A 14,112-nucleotide genomic window follows, 5' to 3' on the forward strand; every position below is an offset into this window, starting at 1 on the left:
AAAATAACAAACCAGACGTGTATAGAGCTTAACTTTTGGACGGTAGTTGTATAGAAAAAAGATTAAAAATTAAAAGCAAATATTAAATGTATCTATAGTACACTAATTTTAATTTTTCCTATTAAAAGTTAATTAACCAATAAAAATCTGATATAATAAATATATTTGTACGATACTTAGTGGAAAGAAAAAGAAATTTGATTTTTTAATTGTCCTATGTAATTTCAAGATAGTTTAGAGCTATTTTCAAAGAAAGCATTTTTGACTGCTAATTGACAACGGGGGAATACCTTGCGTAAGCAGTTGCCTATGTAATTTTCTTATAATTTAAAATGATGCAGTGGCTATATAGCCACCAACGGCTCTATTTTTATCATTGATGTATATTTAATGGTAGGAAAAGACAGCACTCATGAAGTGCATTTTTTTTTGTTTGACAGTCAACATATGACTTATCTTTTTAGCAACATTATAGTATAGGAAGATTACTTCATGATGAAGGTTTAGGTTATCCGGATTTATTACTTATTTAATCAGAGAACTCATGTATGACGTCATGAACAAAACAAAACGTGTTAAAATGCTACAAATCTGTCGATCCTCGCTCCTTTATCAAAAGCCGTTAACAGCTCTTTAGAAACAGCTTCAAAATAAAATAAATGAATATATACAACACTTTTAACTAAGGATGGCATCTTGGGTGTAGAAACTACATTTTTAATTAAATTTGTGGAATTTCAAGTGTTTATTGTTTTTTTACAGGTGAAACTATTTTGCAAACATTCATCTGAAATTAGCGTTATCCGTGGTAGTTGTATAGCGGACGAGTACGAAAAGAATTCTATAAATTTAGCGTTGCACCTAGACGATCCCGAAAACCTTATTTACTACTACATAATTTTGAAAGGATTGGAGCGTTTTGTAAGTGAATATAACGTATATCCAGGACAATTTGCGGAACAAGTTGAACCGGACGTATCGAAATTGAAGACGATAATTTTCAAACTTTTGAGTCAATGGGGTAATACTGCAGCTCCCGTAAGTGACGACAGAGTTCACGAGATGTGCCGTTGCGGAGGCGCGGAACTTCACAGTGTGTCCGCCATCTTGGCTGGTTGTGCAGCTCATGAGGTTATTAAAGTCATAACACATCAATACAAAGTGATAAACAACACCTTCGTATACGACGCTATAACTTCAACGTCGGCCACTTTTAGTTTATGAGTAAGATTAAAGACATAAAATAAGTAAAATGTATGGTAATTTTCCATTTACTGTGTATTAGCAAGCTTTATTATCAAATAAATTGTTAACTGATCTTTTACTCGTAATATGTTGCTTTTATTTTTAATAATAAGTATAAATAAAGTATTTCGGTACTTAATTTCGCATAACCCCAAAAACTTAAAATAATAAAAAATTAGTTTTTTTCTTCGAGAGCTCATCTACTATTTCAGGTAGTTGTAGGTACCTTAGTGGGACCAGTAGTTGCCTTTTTTTACAATTTTGATTCGATACGTCACAGTCTTGTCTGCGTTTCTAGAGAGTGGTCAATTCCATGAGGGTATTACTCACTTAATCCTCTATATCTATGGTAATAACTATAACTACGAGCGAAATTTGGTCATAATACTTAATCAATTAATTATTTTTTTTCTTGCTATATTTTATTGCACTCCACGCATTTTTAAATTGATTGAATTTTATCCTCAATAGAGACTGACGACTATACTTGCGACACTGTTATTTTGACACATTCCCCGGTAAGCAACCTTTCTAACCTTGTTAAATTAAACAACAGCNCTTTTTTCAGAAAAACTTTTTTTTATATTTAAAATTTTTAAAAAGGGGACAAAGAGACATTCCGTGAATGATATTAATATTGGATCGAATTGTCTTCCGGGGTCAATGTCTTAGACCATGGAATTTTTAAGTTTGATATCAGCACCTTTAGCAAGAAATTACGAAATTCTATAAATTTTGGCAAAACAGATAGTAAAACAATATCGAATTGATATACGTCAGATATATACAACTGGAAGCTACAATATATTGTGGTGTGCTAATAAATGCCTATAATCCAAAATTCTCAGAAAAGGATTAGAAAAACTTATTAGATGAACCAATGCTCAAAAAACAATGCATTCCATTTCTTTCTCTTATTACAATGTGTAAAAGATCGGAAACAAAATGGGTTTGTAAATATTTGACAAAACATGATTAATGATTTTGCATCAATAAAATTGTTTGCAACCCTATTTTGATCTGATCTTTCTCGCTAAGCAAACTATTTTGTCATCAGTGTCTTTTTTCCAATTAAGACGGGTGACAAAGACAAATGAGGATTTATAAAGTAGAATTATATATTGCTGAACTGAAGAAACTATAACATAAAGTAGACTCAACCATTTCAAACAGAAAAATATGAATCATACTCAATCTTCGCAGCTGGTGATATACTCCAATATTTAAAAAATGAGAAAATGACTGCATGGTTTTCTTAAAAAATATTTTATGCTTAAGTAAATGTAGAAAATTAAATAGATACCTGCTACAAAAATGTATTTATTTAAAAAAAGTACATATTTTGAAAACACGTATTTTGTATTTAGCATTTAAAATACAAAAAGGAAACTAATTTTGAATTTTACGTTTGAAATGACAAATAAACAAGGTATTTGCATTTTGTATTTAAATACTTAAAAAAAAAACATTTTGCACATCTATATCACATACATCTACGTATCTATACATATATTCAACAATTGATCGTCGTGTACTTATAAACCGTCAAAATTCGCAGTTTCTTTATACCTACCCGCTATTTTTACCGAGTTATATAATTTTATTAAATGGCCGATATTTTTTTTACTAATACTTATGCAGTATACATAAAGTTACATGCTATATATATGCATAACAAAAACTTGGGTGCTTATATTAATTAAATAATAGCTTGTTTTTGCCCCACTTATTACTTGGTACGTTAAGCTAATTGATCTTTTATTTTGCTTCTAGACTTACTTACAATACGTTTGTTATGTGCTTAAAACCCAATAAAAACATGCAACTAACAGAATTATTGTTTTTTTTTTCGTATTGAAAATTAGCATTTAAACAGTGGCACAGGTTTGTGCTTTTACTATTTCAGAATTGTAATTACTTTGTAGTTTATTTTAAAGTAACGTTAAATTTCTAAGGAATTTCACGGTCACCAAGTAACATTTACTTACACTCTAACTTTTGCCTTTCTTATTTTGCAACCAATTTTCGAACAATATTAGAAAACTCCAACCGGCATTTCTATTAATAACATACCTATTCTCTCTTTATAAACATTTCATCAGTAAATGTGAAAAATGTTGAGTTAGCTTAGTGAAAACGGAATAATTTCTGTTTTATTATCAGACTGAGAGTTAATAAACACATTCGACTGTTGTGTATGAATTTTATAATTGCACCTTTACAATAGCATGTAGTAAGTCTCGGTTAAATTAAATCTAATTTACGAAAAGTACTTCTTTCGTTAAATTGTCGTTAATTCCTTATCAGTAACCAAGTTTTCCAGTAACATCCAACATATCTCTCATAATTCTATAATTATTTCATAATGTGTCGTATGGACAACTTTCACCTACCAATCCTTACTGCACACCAAAGGTTACTTATAGGTATATTACGAAAGTGTTGTTTGATGTTCCTTTTAATTTAAACTCTACAAATGATACACTAGCCATCAAAATTAACACACCAGTAGAAAAGTGAAATAAATTCAAAGTTAATATTATCACAAATCACTAATCCGATTTTTAGGATCTTTTTCTGATTTCGTCGCATCGTAAAAGGGTGTGATTGAAATTACTACTTTAATTTTGGTTTTGGTCATGTATAGTGTGCGAATGAAAACAATTTTTTTATCTGAAATTTGTAACTGTTAAAACTACCAAGATCTGTCGACATCATGCTGTAGCCCATCTTTTCCGAATGTTTCACTGTTATATCTATTAATACAGCAGTTATAGACATTAGTGAAGGATATGGTGCATATAATATTGAAAATAAAATTTAAGCAAGAACACAAACGTGTCTATGCAAAATAAAAAATTCAAGTATAACTTCTTGCAATGATGTATGATATCTAAATAAGTGTACCTCATCTAAGAAGATTTAATTTATAACAAAAATTGTATGTAAGGTTGTCTAAATAAGCAACATCATGTAAGAAGACACAAATTATTCTAAAAATTTCTTTGTATTGTTGAGATCTGAATTGCGAGATAGATAATTTAGTGTTTTAAGTCCGCTGATCTTCCGTTTCGCAATTTTCAAATTTCTACCTGTTTCAGTGCTGATTCACCATTCATTATTTTATTTTTTAAACACACACACCAGAAATGTGATTTATTTGAAGTACATGCATTTAAAATGCAAATAGAAAATTAAAATTTAAAATAAATNGAATCGGAATTTTAAATTAATTTTAAACCTTTCACTCGTTGAGTGAATAGTTTTAAGATTGAAACGAAATTAATAATATTAAGCTGAAAAATAAAAATTAATAAAGTGCATGCAAAATAATATTCTTTATAAACCTTCAGTTAACGTTTTTTTTTGTTTTGAAGGCATGTAATCGAAAAAGAATTTTCTACAGTTAGAATTTTACAGACTTCTATTCAAGTTAAAACAATTTTTAATATTCTGTTGAAGTTCGGTTTTGGCTTTTAAATTCTGCTGTTAAAATATCTAGAGTAAAAAGAAATAAAAAATTTTACTTTGAATGAATTTTTGATTTAACATTTTCCTGTCTGTAATAAGTGTTCTATTCAGATATGCACTAAATTTCTCTTTTCGAAATATGTTTTTGGTATTGAACTGTTGCTTCTAAAATTCTTCGTAGTTTTTTCGTTAAAAAAGTAACTTTCTATTTGTTTTTTCTTCTGCAAGATCGTCGTTCTTGCGGAATTTCAGGGTCGACAGAGCTATTTCGTTGCGCATAAATATAAGTATACGTAGGAAAAAACCAATACACCGCTTTCAATGCTTCATTTGAAAAATAAACGAAAAAGGCTCTATACTGCTCATGGCAGTTTATAAAGGCTAATGCCTCGGCGAATTGGACAAACAACTTGGACGTTAAACTGTAAAGTAGCAACTTGAAATACTGTTATTACTGATTGTGAGTCAAAGCTTGTGGTTGTTTACACGATTGGGCCATAATTCCGAAAAAGTTGTACAATAAAATATGGGGTGCGCCTTATGAAATAGTTACTAAGTTGAGCAGAAAACTATCAGGGCTGTACTCCGAAATGTAAAATTGATGTCAAAAGTAGGTACAAATACAGACCACCTCGAATTATTTTATTCGATTATGGTACCGTGCCTATCACGTTAAAGTTGGTTACGCCGGGATTCGTTTTCAGCAAGTAGATATCCATACAAGTGGACCTTGTTGGAGCATACTGTCACGCAGTGAAATTTTAATGAAATTCAAAAAACCATTTATTATTTTTAATTATTTTTCGTAGAAATTGTATTTATATCTAAAGCCACACCAGAACATGTTTTATTTGATATTTTTAAAAACACCCTTCAATACAGTGAAATCGCCTTAAAATTAATGAAAGAAAAAATGAGAGGACAAGCAATTTCCACGTTATTACAATAGAAGTAGCGCAACTTACAAACAATAAAATTAATCATATTGTCTTTCAGACACTAATTTAGCCGTTGAAGCATTAAATAAAATAATAAACCTACTGTAATATATTTGCAAAGTCTACACTGAAATGAGGTCGTTTAAAATTTTGGTGTGTACAATTCTTGTGTACAGATTATTTATTGCCACAAGAAATCCATTACTGAATAATATTTTATTTATACTTACACAAAACAAACATTACTTATCTGCTACTTATTCCCCATCTTTCTTGTCCTTTTCTTGCTGGCTTTCAAATTTTTTCTCATCTATTTGAGCTCCTTGAATACTCTCACAATGCTGATGTCCACTGCCGGAACCAATGTCCTCTGCAATATTTCTTTCATTGTCTGTACCTGGTGGTGGCCCATACAAGGGCAGAGGATGCACCTCGCTAATAGTTGAGGCTGGTGGATGTTGTCCATCCATCGGAGCTGAATGCGAATATGGATGTGGTCGCCCCATGTGAGGTGGATACTGTGGGTAGGGCTGATAGTATGGATGAGGAGAATATTGAGGATAACCTTGATGATATCCCTGTTGTTGAGAATAACTGTAGGTATGATGTGGTGGTCTTGGTGGCAACGGAACGGACTGCGGATTATTACTAGGATATTGCTGATATGGCATTATAGTTGGAGATTGATTAGGAGGTGAAGGACCTGTAGAATGCGGCATACTGTGTACAGGAGGTGTCATATGAGAAGGCATATTATGGCCGATTGGCTATATAAGTATACATATTTTTTGATTACTTTTATTGCGTTTTCATGTTAAGTTTTAGTATGCTTTAATTTTAAATGTAGAAACACAAATCTTTTTCCTACTGCAATTAATACCGAATTATTCAGTAATTGTAAGTTGACTTATTCAATATTGAATTGGTCATATCTGGTAATTTATTTATGTTTGATAATTAATAATTACTTCGGTGTTTAAATAATAGCGGGATAGACTAGATACAAGAACAGACGAAATATTAAAGCAGGCAGGAGAAACGAATGACAGGGACATAAAGACAGAATCGAACAGATGTATTAGGTCTTAAACAAAACGAAAACAGAAAACCCTGGATAACAAACTAGAAAATACCACAAATGGCGCGGTAAACGCCATCTGTAGTACGATGCTACATTTTAGGATTACGTATGCTCCAACAAGGTCCATTTAAATATATGGATATCTACTTGCTGAAACGAATCCCGNATTGAAAATAAAATTTAAGCAAGAACACAAACGTGTCTATGCAAAATAAAAAATTCAAGTATAACTTCTTGCAATGATGTATGATATCTAAATAAGTGTACCTCATCTAAGAAGATTTAATTTATAACAAAAATTGTATGTAAGGTTGTCTAAATAAGCAACATCATGTAAGAAGACACAAATTATTCTAAAAATTTCTTTGTATTGTTGAGATCTGAATTGCGAGATAGATAATTTAGTGTTTTAAGTCCGCTGATCTTCCGTTTCGCAATTTTCAAATTTCTACCTGTTTCAGTGCTGATTCACCATTCATTATTTTATTTTTTAAACACACACACCAGAAATGTGATTTATTTGAAGTACATGCATTTAAAATGCAAATAGAAAATTAAAATTTAAAATAAATACTTTTTTCAGAAAAACTTTTTTTTATATTTAAAATTTTTAAAAAGGGGACAAAGAGACATTCCGTGAATGATATTAATATTGGATCGAATTGTCTTCCGGGGTCAATGTCTTAGACCATGGAATTTTTAAGTTTGATATCAGCACCTTTAGCAAGAAATTACGAAATTCTATAAATTTTGGCAAAACAGATAGTAAAACAATATCGAATTGATATACGTCAGATATATACAACTGGAAGCTACAATATATTGTGGTGTGCTAATAAATGCCTATAATCCAAAATTCTCAGAAAAGGATTAGAAAAACTTATTAGATGAACCAATGCTCAAAAAACAATGCATTCCATTTCTTTCTCTTATTACAATGTGTAAAAGATCGGAAACAAAATGGGTTTGTAAATATTTGACAAAACATGATTAATGATTTTGCATCAATAAAATTGTTTGCAACCCTATTTTGATCTGATCTTTCTCGCTAAGCAAACTATTTTGTCATCAGTGTCTTTTTTCCAATTAAGACGGGTGACAAAGACAAATGAGGATTTATAAAGTAGAATTATATATTGCTGAACTGAAGAAACTATAACATAAAGTAGACTCAACCATTTCAAACAGAAAAATATGAATCATACTCAATCTTCGCAGCTGGTGATATACTCCAATATTTAAAAAATGAGAAAATGACTGCATGGTTTTCTTAAAAAATATTTTATGCTTAAGTAAATGTAGAAAATTAAATAGATACCTGCTACAAAAATGTATTTATTTAAAAAAAGTACATATTTTGAAAACACGTATTTTGTATTTAGCATTTAAAATACAAAAAGGAAACTAATTTTGAATTTTACGTTTGAAATGACAAATAAACAAGGTATTTGCATTTTGTATTTAAATACTTAAAAAAAAAACATTTTGCACATCTATATCACATACATCTACGTATCTATACATATATTCAACAATTGATCGTCGTGTACTTATAAACCGTCAAAATTCGCAGTTTCTTTATACCTACCCGCTATTTTTACCGAGTTATATAATTTTATTAAATGGCCGATATTTTTTTTACTAATACTTATGCAGTATACATAAAGTTACATGCTATATATATGCATAACAAAAACTTGGGTGCTTATATTAATTAAATAATAGCTTGTTTTTGCCCCACTTATTACTTGGTACGTTAAGCTAATTGATCTTTTATTTTGCTTCTAGACTTACTTACAATACGTTTGTTATGTGCTTAAAACCCAATAAAAACATGCAACTAACAGAATTATTGTTTTTTTTTTCGTATTGAAAATTAGCATTTAAACAGTGGCACAGGTTTGTGCTTTTACTATTTCAGAATTGTAATTACTTTGTAGTTTATTTTAAAGTAACGTTAAATTTCTAAGGAATTTCACGGTCACCAAGTAACATTTACTTACACTCTAACTTTTGCCTTTCTACAGACGGTGGGTATTGTATACGTATTAATAAAAATTCTTTGTGCTATCTTATGTATAATGTGTATGCAATGATAATGTATTTTTTCATAGGCGGCGACATATTGTTTTTAAAAATCGTGCAATTACTAATTAGGTACGTACCTGCTGATAAATGTTGCAATTGAACATTAAAAAAAAAATTCGAATGCTTAATTTTTCTGATTTGTTCGTCTTATCAAGGCGATTATACGTAAAAAATTTTGGCCGATTAGTAATTTTTGAACAATGAAATAGCTACTTCTTTTTTTGTGAAGTAGGCGTACTGATGCTATATAAGTATACATATTTTTTGATTACTTTTATTGCGTTTTCATGTTAAGTTTTAGTATGCTTTAATTTTAAATGTAGAAACACAAATCTTTTTCCTACTGCAATTAATACCGAATTATTCAGTAATTGTAAGTTGACTTATTCAATATTGAATTGGTCATATCTGGTAATTTATTTATGTTTGATAATTAATAATTACTTCGGTGTTTAAATAATAGCGGGATAGACTAGATACAAGAACAGACGAAATATTAAAGCAGGCAGGAGAAACGAATGACAGGGACATAAAGACAGAATCGAACAGATGTATTAGGTCTTAAACAAAACGAAAACAGAAAACCCTGGATAACAAACTAGAAAATACCACAAATGGCGCGGTAAACGCCATCTGTAGTACGATGCTACATTTTAGGATTACGTATGCTCCAACAAGGTCCATTTAAATATATGGATATCTACTTGCTGAAACGAATCCCGGCGTAGCTAACCTCTACGTGATAGCCACGTTACTATAATCGAATAAAATATTCGAAGTGGTCTGTATTCTGTTGAAACTGCCAGACTAAAATGTAGCAATGTACTACAGATGACGTTTACCGCGCCATTTGTAGTATTTTCTAAAACGCGCTGTTAAGACATTAGGTAAAAGTTGGTCTGTGTTTTGTCGAAACCATCCGCGATGCACTGATGAGATCTAAAAAGATCGATCGCGATTCGCGTCTGGCACTTTCAACAGAATACAGACTACTTCGAATGATTTTATTCGTTTAAATAAAAGGACGATTACGTTATGATCATGAATTGAGATTGCGATGTATTCGAAACAAAAATTAAAAAGGTGTGATAGTAAAGCAAAAATTTCCCTTAACTCGAACATAACTGCCCGAATCGGAATTTTAAATTAATTTTAAACCTTTCACTCGTTGAGTGAATAGTTTTAAGATTGAAACGAAATTAATAATATTAAGCTGAAAAATAAAAATTAATAAAGTGCATGCAAAATAATATTCTTTATAAACCTTCAGTTAACGTTTTTTTTTGTTTTGAAGGCATGTAATCGAAAAAGAATTTTCTACAGTTAGAATTTTACAGACTTCTATTCAAGTTAAAACAATTTTTAATATTCTGTTGAAGTTCGGTTTTGGCTTTTAAATTCTGCTGTTAAAATATCTAGAGTAAAAAGAAATAAAAAATTTTACTTTGAATGAATTTTTGATTTAACATTTTCCTGTCTGTAATAAGTGTTCTATTCAGATATGCACTAAATTTCTCTTTTCGAAATATGTTTTTGGTATTGAACTGTTGCTTCTAAAATTCTTCGTAGTTTTTTCGTTAAAAAAGTAACTTTCTATTTGTTTTTTCTTCTGCAAGATCGTCGTTCTTGCGGAATTTCAGGGTCGACAGAGCTATTTCGTTGCGCATAAATATAAGTATACGTAGGAAAAAACCAATACACCGCTTTCAATGCTTCATTTGAAAAATAAACGAAAAAGGCTCTATACTGCTCATGGCAGTTTATAAAGGCTAATGCCTCGGCGAATTGGACAAACAACTTGGACGTTAAACTGTAAAGTAGCAACTTGAAATACTGTTATTACTGATTGTGAGTCAAAGCTTGTGGTTGTTTACACGATTGGGCCATAATTCCGAAAAAGTTGTACAATAAAATATGGGGTGCGCCTTATGAAATAGTTACTAAGTTGAGCAGAAAACTATCAGGGCTGTACTCCGAAATGTAAAATTGATGTCAAAAGTAGGTACAAATACAGACCACCTCGAATTATTTTATTCGATTATGGTACCGTGCCTATCACGTTAAAGTTGGTTACGCCGGGATTCGTTTTCAGCAAGTAGATATCCATACAAGTGGACCTTGTTGGAGCATACTGTCACGCAGTGAAATTTTAATGAAATTCAAAAAACCATTTATTATTTTTAATTATTTTTCGTAGAAATTGTATTTATATCTAAAGCCACACCAGAACATGTTTTATTTGATATTTTTAAAAACACCCTTCAATACAGTGAAATCGCCTTAAAATTAATGAAAGAAAAAATGAGAGGACAAGCAATTTCCACGTTATTACAATAGAAGTAGCGCAACTTACAAACAATAAAATTAATCATATTGTCTTTCAGACACTAATTTAGCCGTTGAAGCATTAAATAAAATAATAAACCTACTGTAATATATTTGCAAAGTCTACACTGAAATGAGGTCGTTTAAAATTTTGGTGTGTACAATTCTTGTGTACAGATTATTTATTGCCACAAGAAATCCATTACTGAATAATATTTTATTTATACTTACACAAAACAAACATTACTTATCTGCTACTTATTCCCCATCTTTCTTGTCCTTTTCTTGCTGGCTTTCAAATTTTTTCTCATCTATTTGAGCTCCTTGAATACTCTCACAATGCTGATGTCCACTGCCGGAACCAATGTCCTCTGCAATATTTCTTTCATTGTCTGTACCTGGTGGTGGCCCATACAAGGGCAGAGGATGCACCTCGCTAATAGTTGAGGCTGGTGGATGTTGTCCATCCATCGGAGCTGAATGCGAATATGGATGTGGTCGCCCCATGTGAGGTGGATACTGTGGGTAGGGCTGATAGTATGGATGAGGAGAATATTGAGGATAACCTTGATGATATCCCTGTTGTTGAGAATAACTGTAGGTATGATGTGGTGGTCTTGGTGGCAACGGAACGGACTGCGGATTATTACTAGGATATTGCTGATATGGCATTATAGTTGGAGATTGATTAGGAGGTGAAGGACCTGTAGAATGCGGCATACTGTGTACAGGAGGTGTCATATGAGAAGGCATATTATGGCCGATTGGAGGAGGCGGCAAAATATTTCCTGAAGTAGGTTGGGTATTTTGAGGCGGAATCCCGCCCGGTCCTGGGTGGTGATGTGCTGTCGGTGTTTGAGCAGCATTGATACTATGTTGTGGTGATTGGGTGTGGGTTGGAAGGGAAGAAGAATGATGAGTTACAGACCCAATGTGAGAAACAGGTTGAGGGGCTTGTTGCTGATGTGGATGAATGATGCAAAACAGAAGGTGGTGGTTGTTCATTACTTTGTACTTGCTGAGATCCTAAAATCCTAAAATGTAGCATCATGCTAAAGATGGCGTTTACTGCGCCATTTGTAGTATTTTCTAAAACGCCCTGTTAAGACAGCAGGTAAAAGTTAAATATGTAACAGATAGCCGACAGACGATAACCGATTATAAAGAGGTGATATTAATAGTGCGAAAATAGTGATAATAATACACAGTGAAATCAATATGTAACCGATTGTTACTTTGTAAAATAAGTTGCTTATGTATTATGTATGTTTAAATAACTACTTAAAGAAAATCTAGAAAATTCGTTTAATAAGATTACACGCCTCAGCAGCCGTCATGTATTCTCATTCCATAACATAACAGCAATGATGATCTCACGATTTTCACCTGCTTCTGCCCCTATTATTATGCTTTTGCTTTATTCGTTACTTTTATTACTTTTCTATTTAACTTTCGCATCTTCTTTCGATATNAATTTAATATAAACATCGAGGGCTAGAATTGTTGTACAATAAGAAAACTTCCTCAGCTGATTAAACGTCACTTAAACGTCAAAACGTGTAAACGTCAAGTTCGGTATTTCAACTTGGTGCAAGAAATAAAATAAAAATAGAAAGTTGAATGTGGGATAGGTATATAACCTTTGTATTAATATTATTTCCTCAGTTTGTCACTGACAGTTGTGGTGTTGTGTTGCTTATAGTGATTATTTCGATTGAACCATGTGCGGTGAGTTCATTTCAAAAACATTTAATTGTAATAAAACAGATTATTTATGCCGTAATATTGAATAAAACTTTTATTTAATATTGAATTATTTACTGTCAGCTGTCTAAATTTCGACCTGATTTTATTTATTTATGTGATTACTTTAGTATTAACTAAACCATATTGATACTATAGAAAAGTTCTTATTAGTTTCAGTTGAAAAGTATTATTCGACTTTTTGACAATGAGATTATCAAAATTAAATTTAGTACTATTATAATTTGGTAATTATTAAAAGCAATTTCCAAGTTTCTGTGAGTAACATTTGTTTACAATTGTAAATGCGCAAATTTAAATTTTTTATGGTATACTGTAAAGTTATAAAGTTATTTCGTAATGATATATTATTGAACAGTTATTTTGTAGGTACCTATTAATTAACTGTGTTTTAAAATAGGTACCTACCCTGCGAAATGTAACTTAGGTACATAATTCTTCTAATTGTTATAATTAAGTAAGTATAGGTAACTGTTTTTGCTTCTAGAAATTCATATTATTTGCGAAATTAAATAAATAACAATTACAATTTCCGCTGTTAATTTTAATACAAGCTTAATAATCGTTTATGGCATTTCAAAAGAAATAAAATATCTTAAAGAAATTTTTTGGTATGTTATGGAGTTCCGAAAAGGGACATCCCCGATTGACTTAAAATTTTTACCACACACTCCTTTATGATGATTCCTAAAGAAATTCTTTTTTCATGATGGTATCTTAAAAATACATTTCTGAACCCGATAGTGTTATTTGGGAGATTTGTACCCATTTTTTTAAATAAAATGGGGGAATTTGAAACTGTTAGTAAACCTAGCCTAACCTTACATGAGTTTAGTTAATTTGTATTGTGTTATGTTAGGTAGGGTAAGAGGCTAAATTTTTAAAAAAATTACCCACGTACTTAATGGATTTGGTTTACTCTTTCTGAAGATGGTATTATATGGTGAAGCAATTGTAAAATATCTAAAATAAACAATGGAAATTAGCGAGTTATTATATTATTTTATTTCATAATTGTTATAATTACCTAAAATTTATTCTAGTTAATACCTAAAAGCTTCATTAATCTTTAGTAGAATTCTTTTATAGCCATGTGATACGATTTTTTTCTACGAAATAGATAAACGTCTGAAAACCCTTCAGGTTGTAATATTTTCGTAAATATTTCGTAATAATAATAATAATAAATATTTTGTTATT

General features: G+C 30.9%; 2 protein-coding genes across 6 annotated transcripts in view; both read left to right on the forward strand.

Moving 5' to 3' along the window:
• The window catches only part of LOC108735343 (NEDD8-activating enzyme E1 regulatory subunit), a 3,234-nt gene extending 1,903 nt beyond the window's left edge, over positions 1-1,331 (forward strand). Inside the window, exon 7 of the mRNA XM_018467278.2 lies at positions 763-1,331. Within this exon, the coding sequence (XP_018322780.1) occupies positions 763-1,224 (462 nt within the window). The 3' untranslated portion in view covers positions 1,225-1,331. The remainder of the gene's footprint in view (positions 1-762) is intronic.
• Positions 1,332-12,696: 11,365 nt separating this feature from the next.
• The window catches only part of LOC108735348 (glutamine--fructose-6-phosphate aminotransferase [isomerizing] 2), a 42,812-nt gene continuing 41,396 nt past the window's right edge, over positions 12,697-14,112 (forward strand). For all 5 annotated transcript variants that reach the window (XM_018467284.1, XM_018467285.1, XM_018467287.1 and 2 more), the window contains exon 1: positions 12,697-12,876. In XM_018467284.1, coding sequence (XP_018322786.1) covers positions 12,870-12,876 — 7 coding nt within the window. In that variant the 5' untranslated portion in view covers positions 12,697-12,869. The remainder of the gene's footprint in view (positions 12,877-14,112) is intronic.

Source organism: Agrilus planipennis, unplaced genomic scaffold (assembly GCF_000699045.2).
Source record: "Agrilus planipennis isolate EAB-ADULT unplaced genomic scaffold, Apla_2.0 scaffold70, whole genome shotgun sequence".
Taxonomy (NCBI): Eukaryota; Metazoa; Arthropoda; class Insecta; order Coleoptera; family Buprestidae; genus Agrilus; species Agrilus planipennis.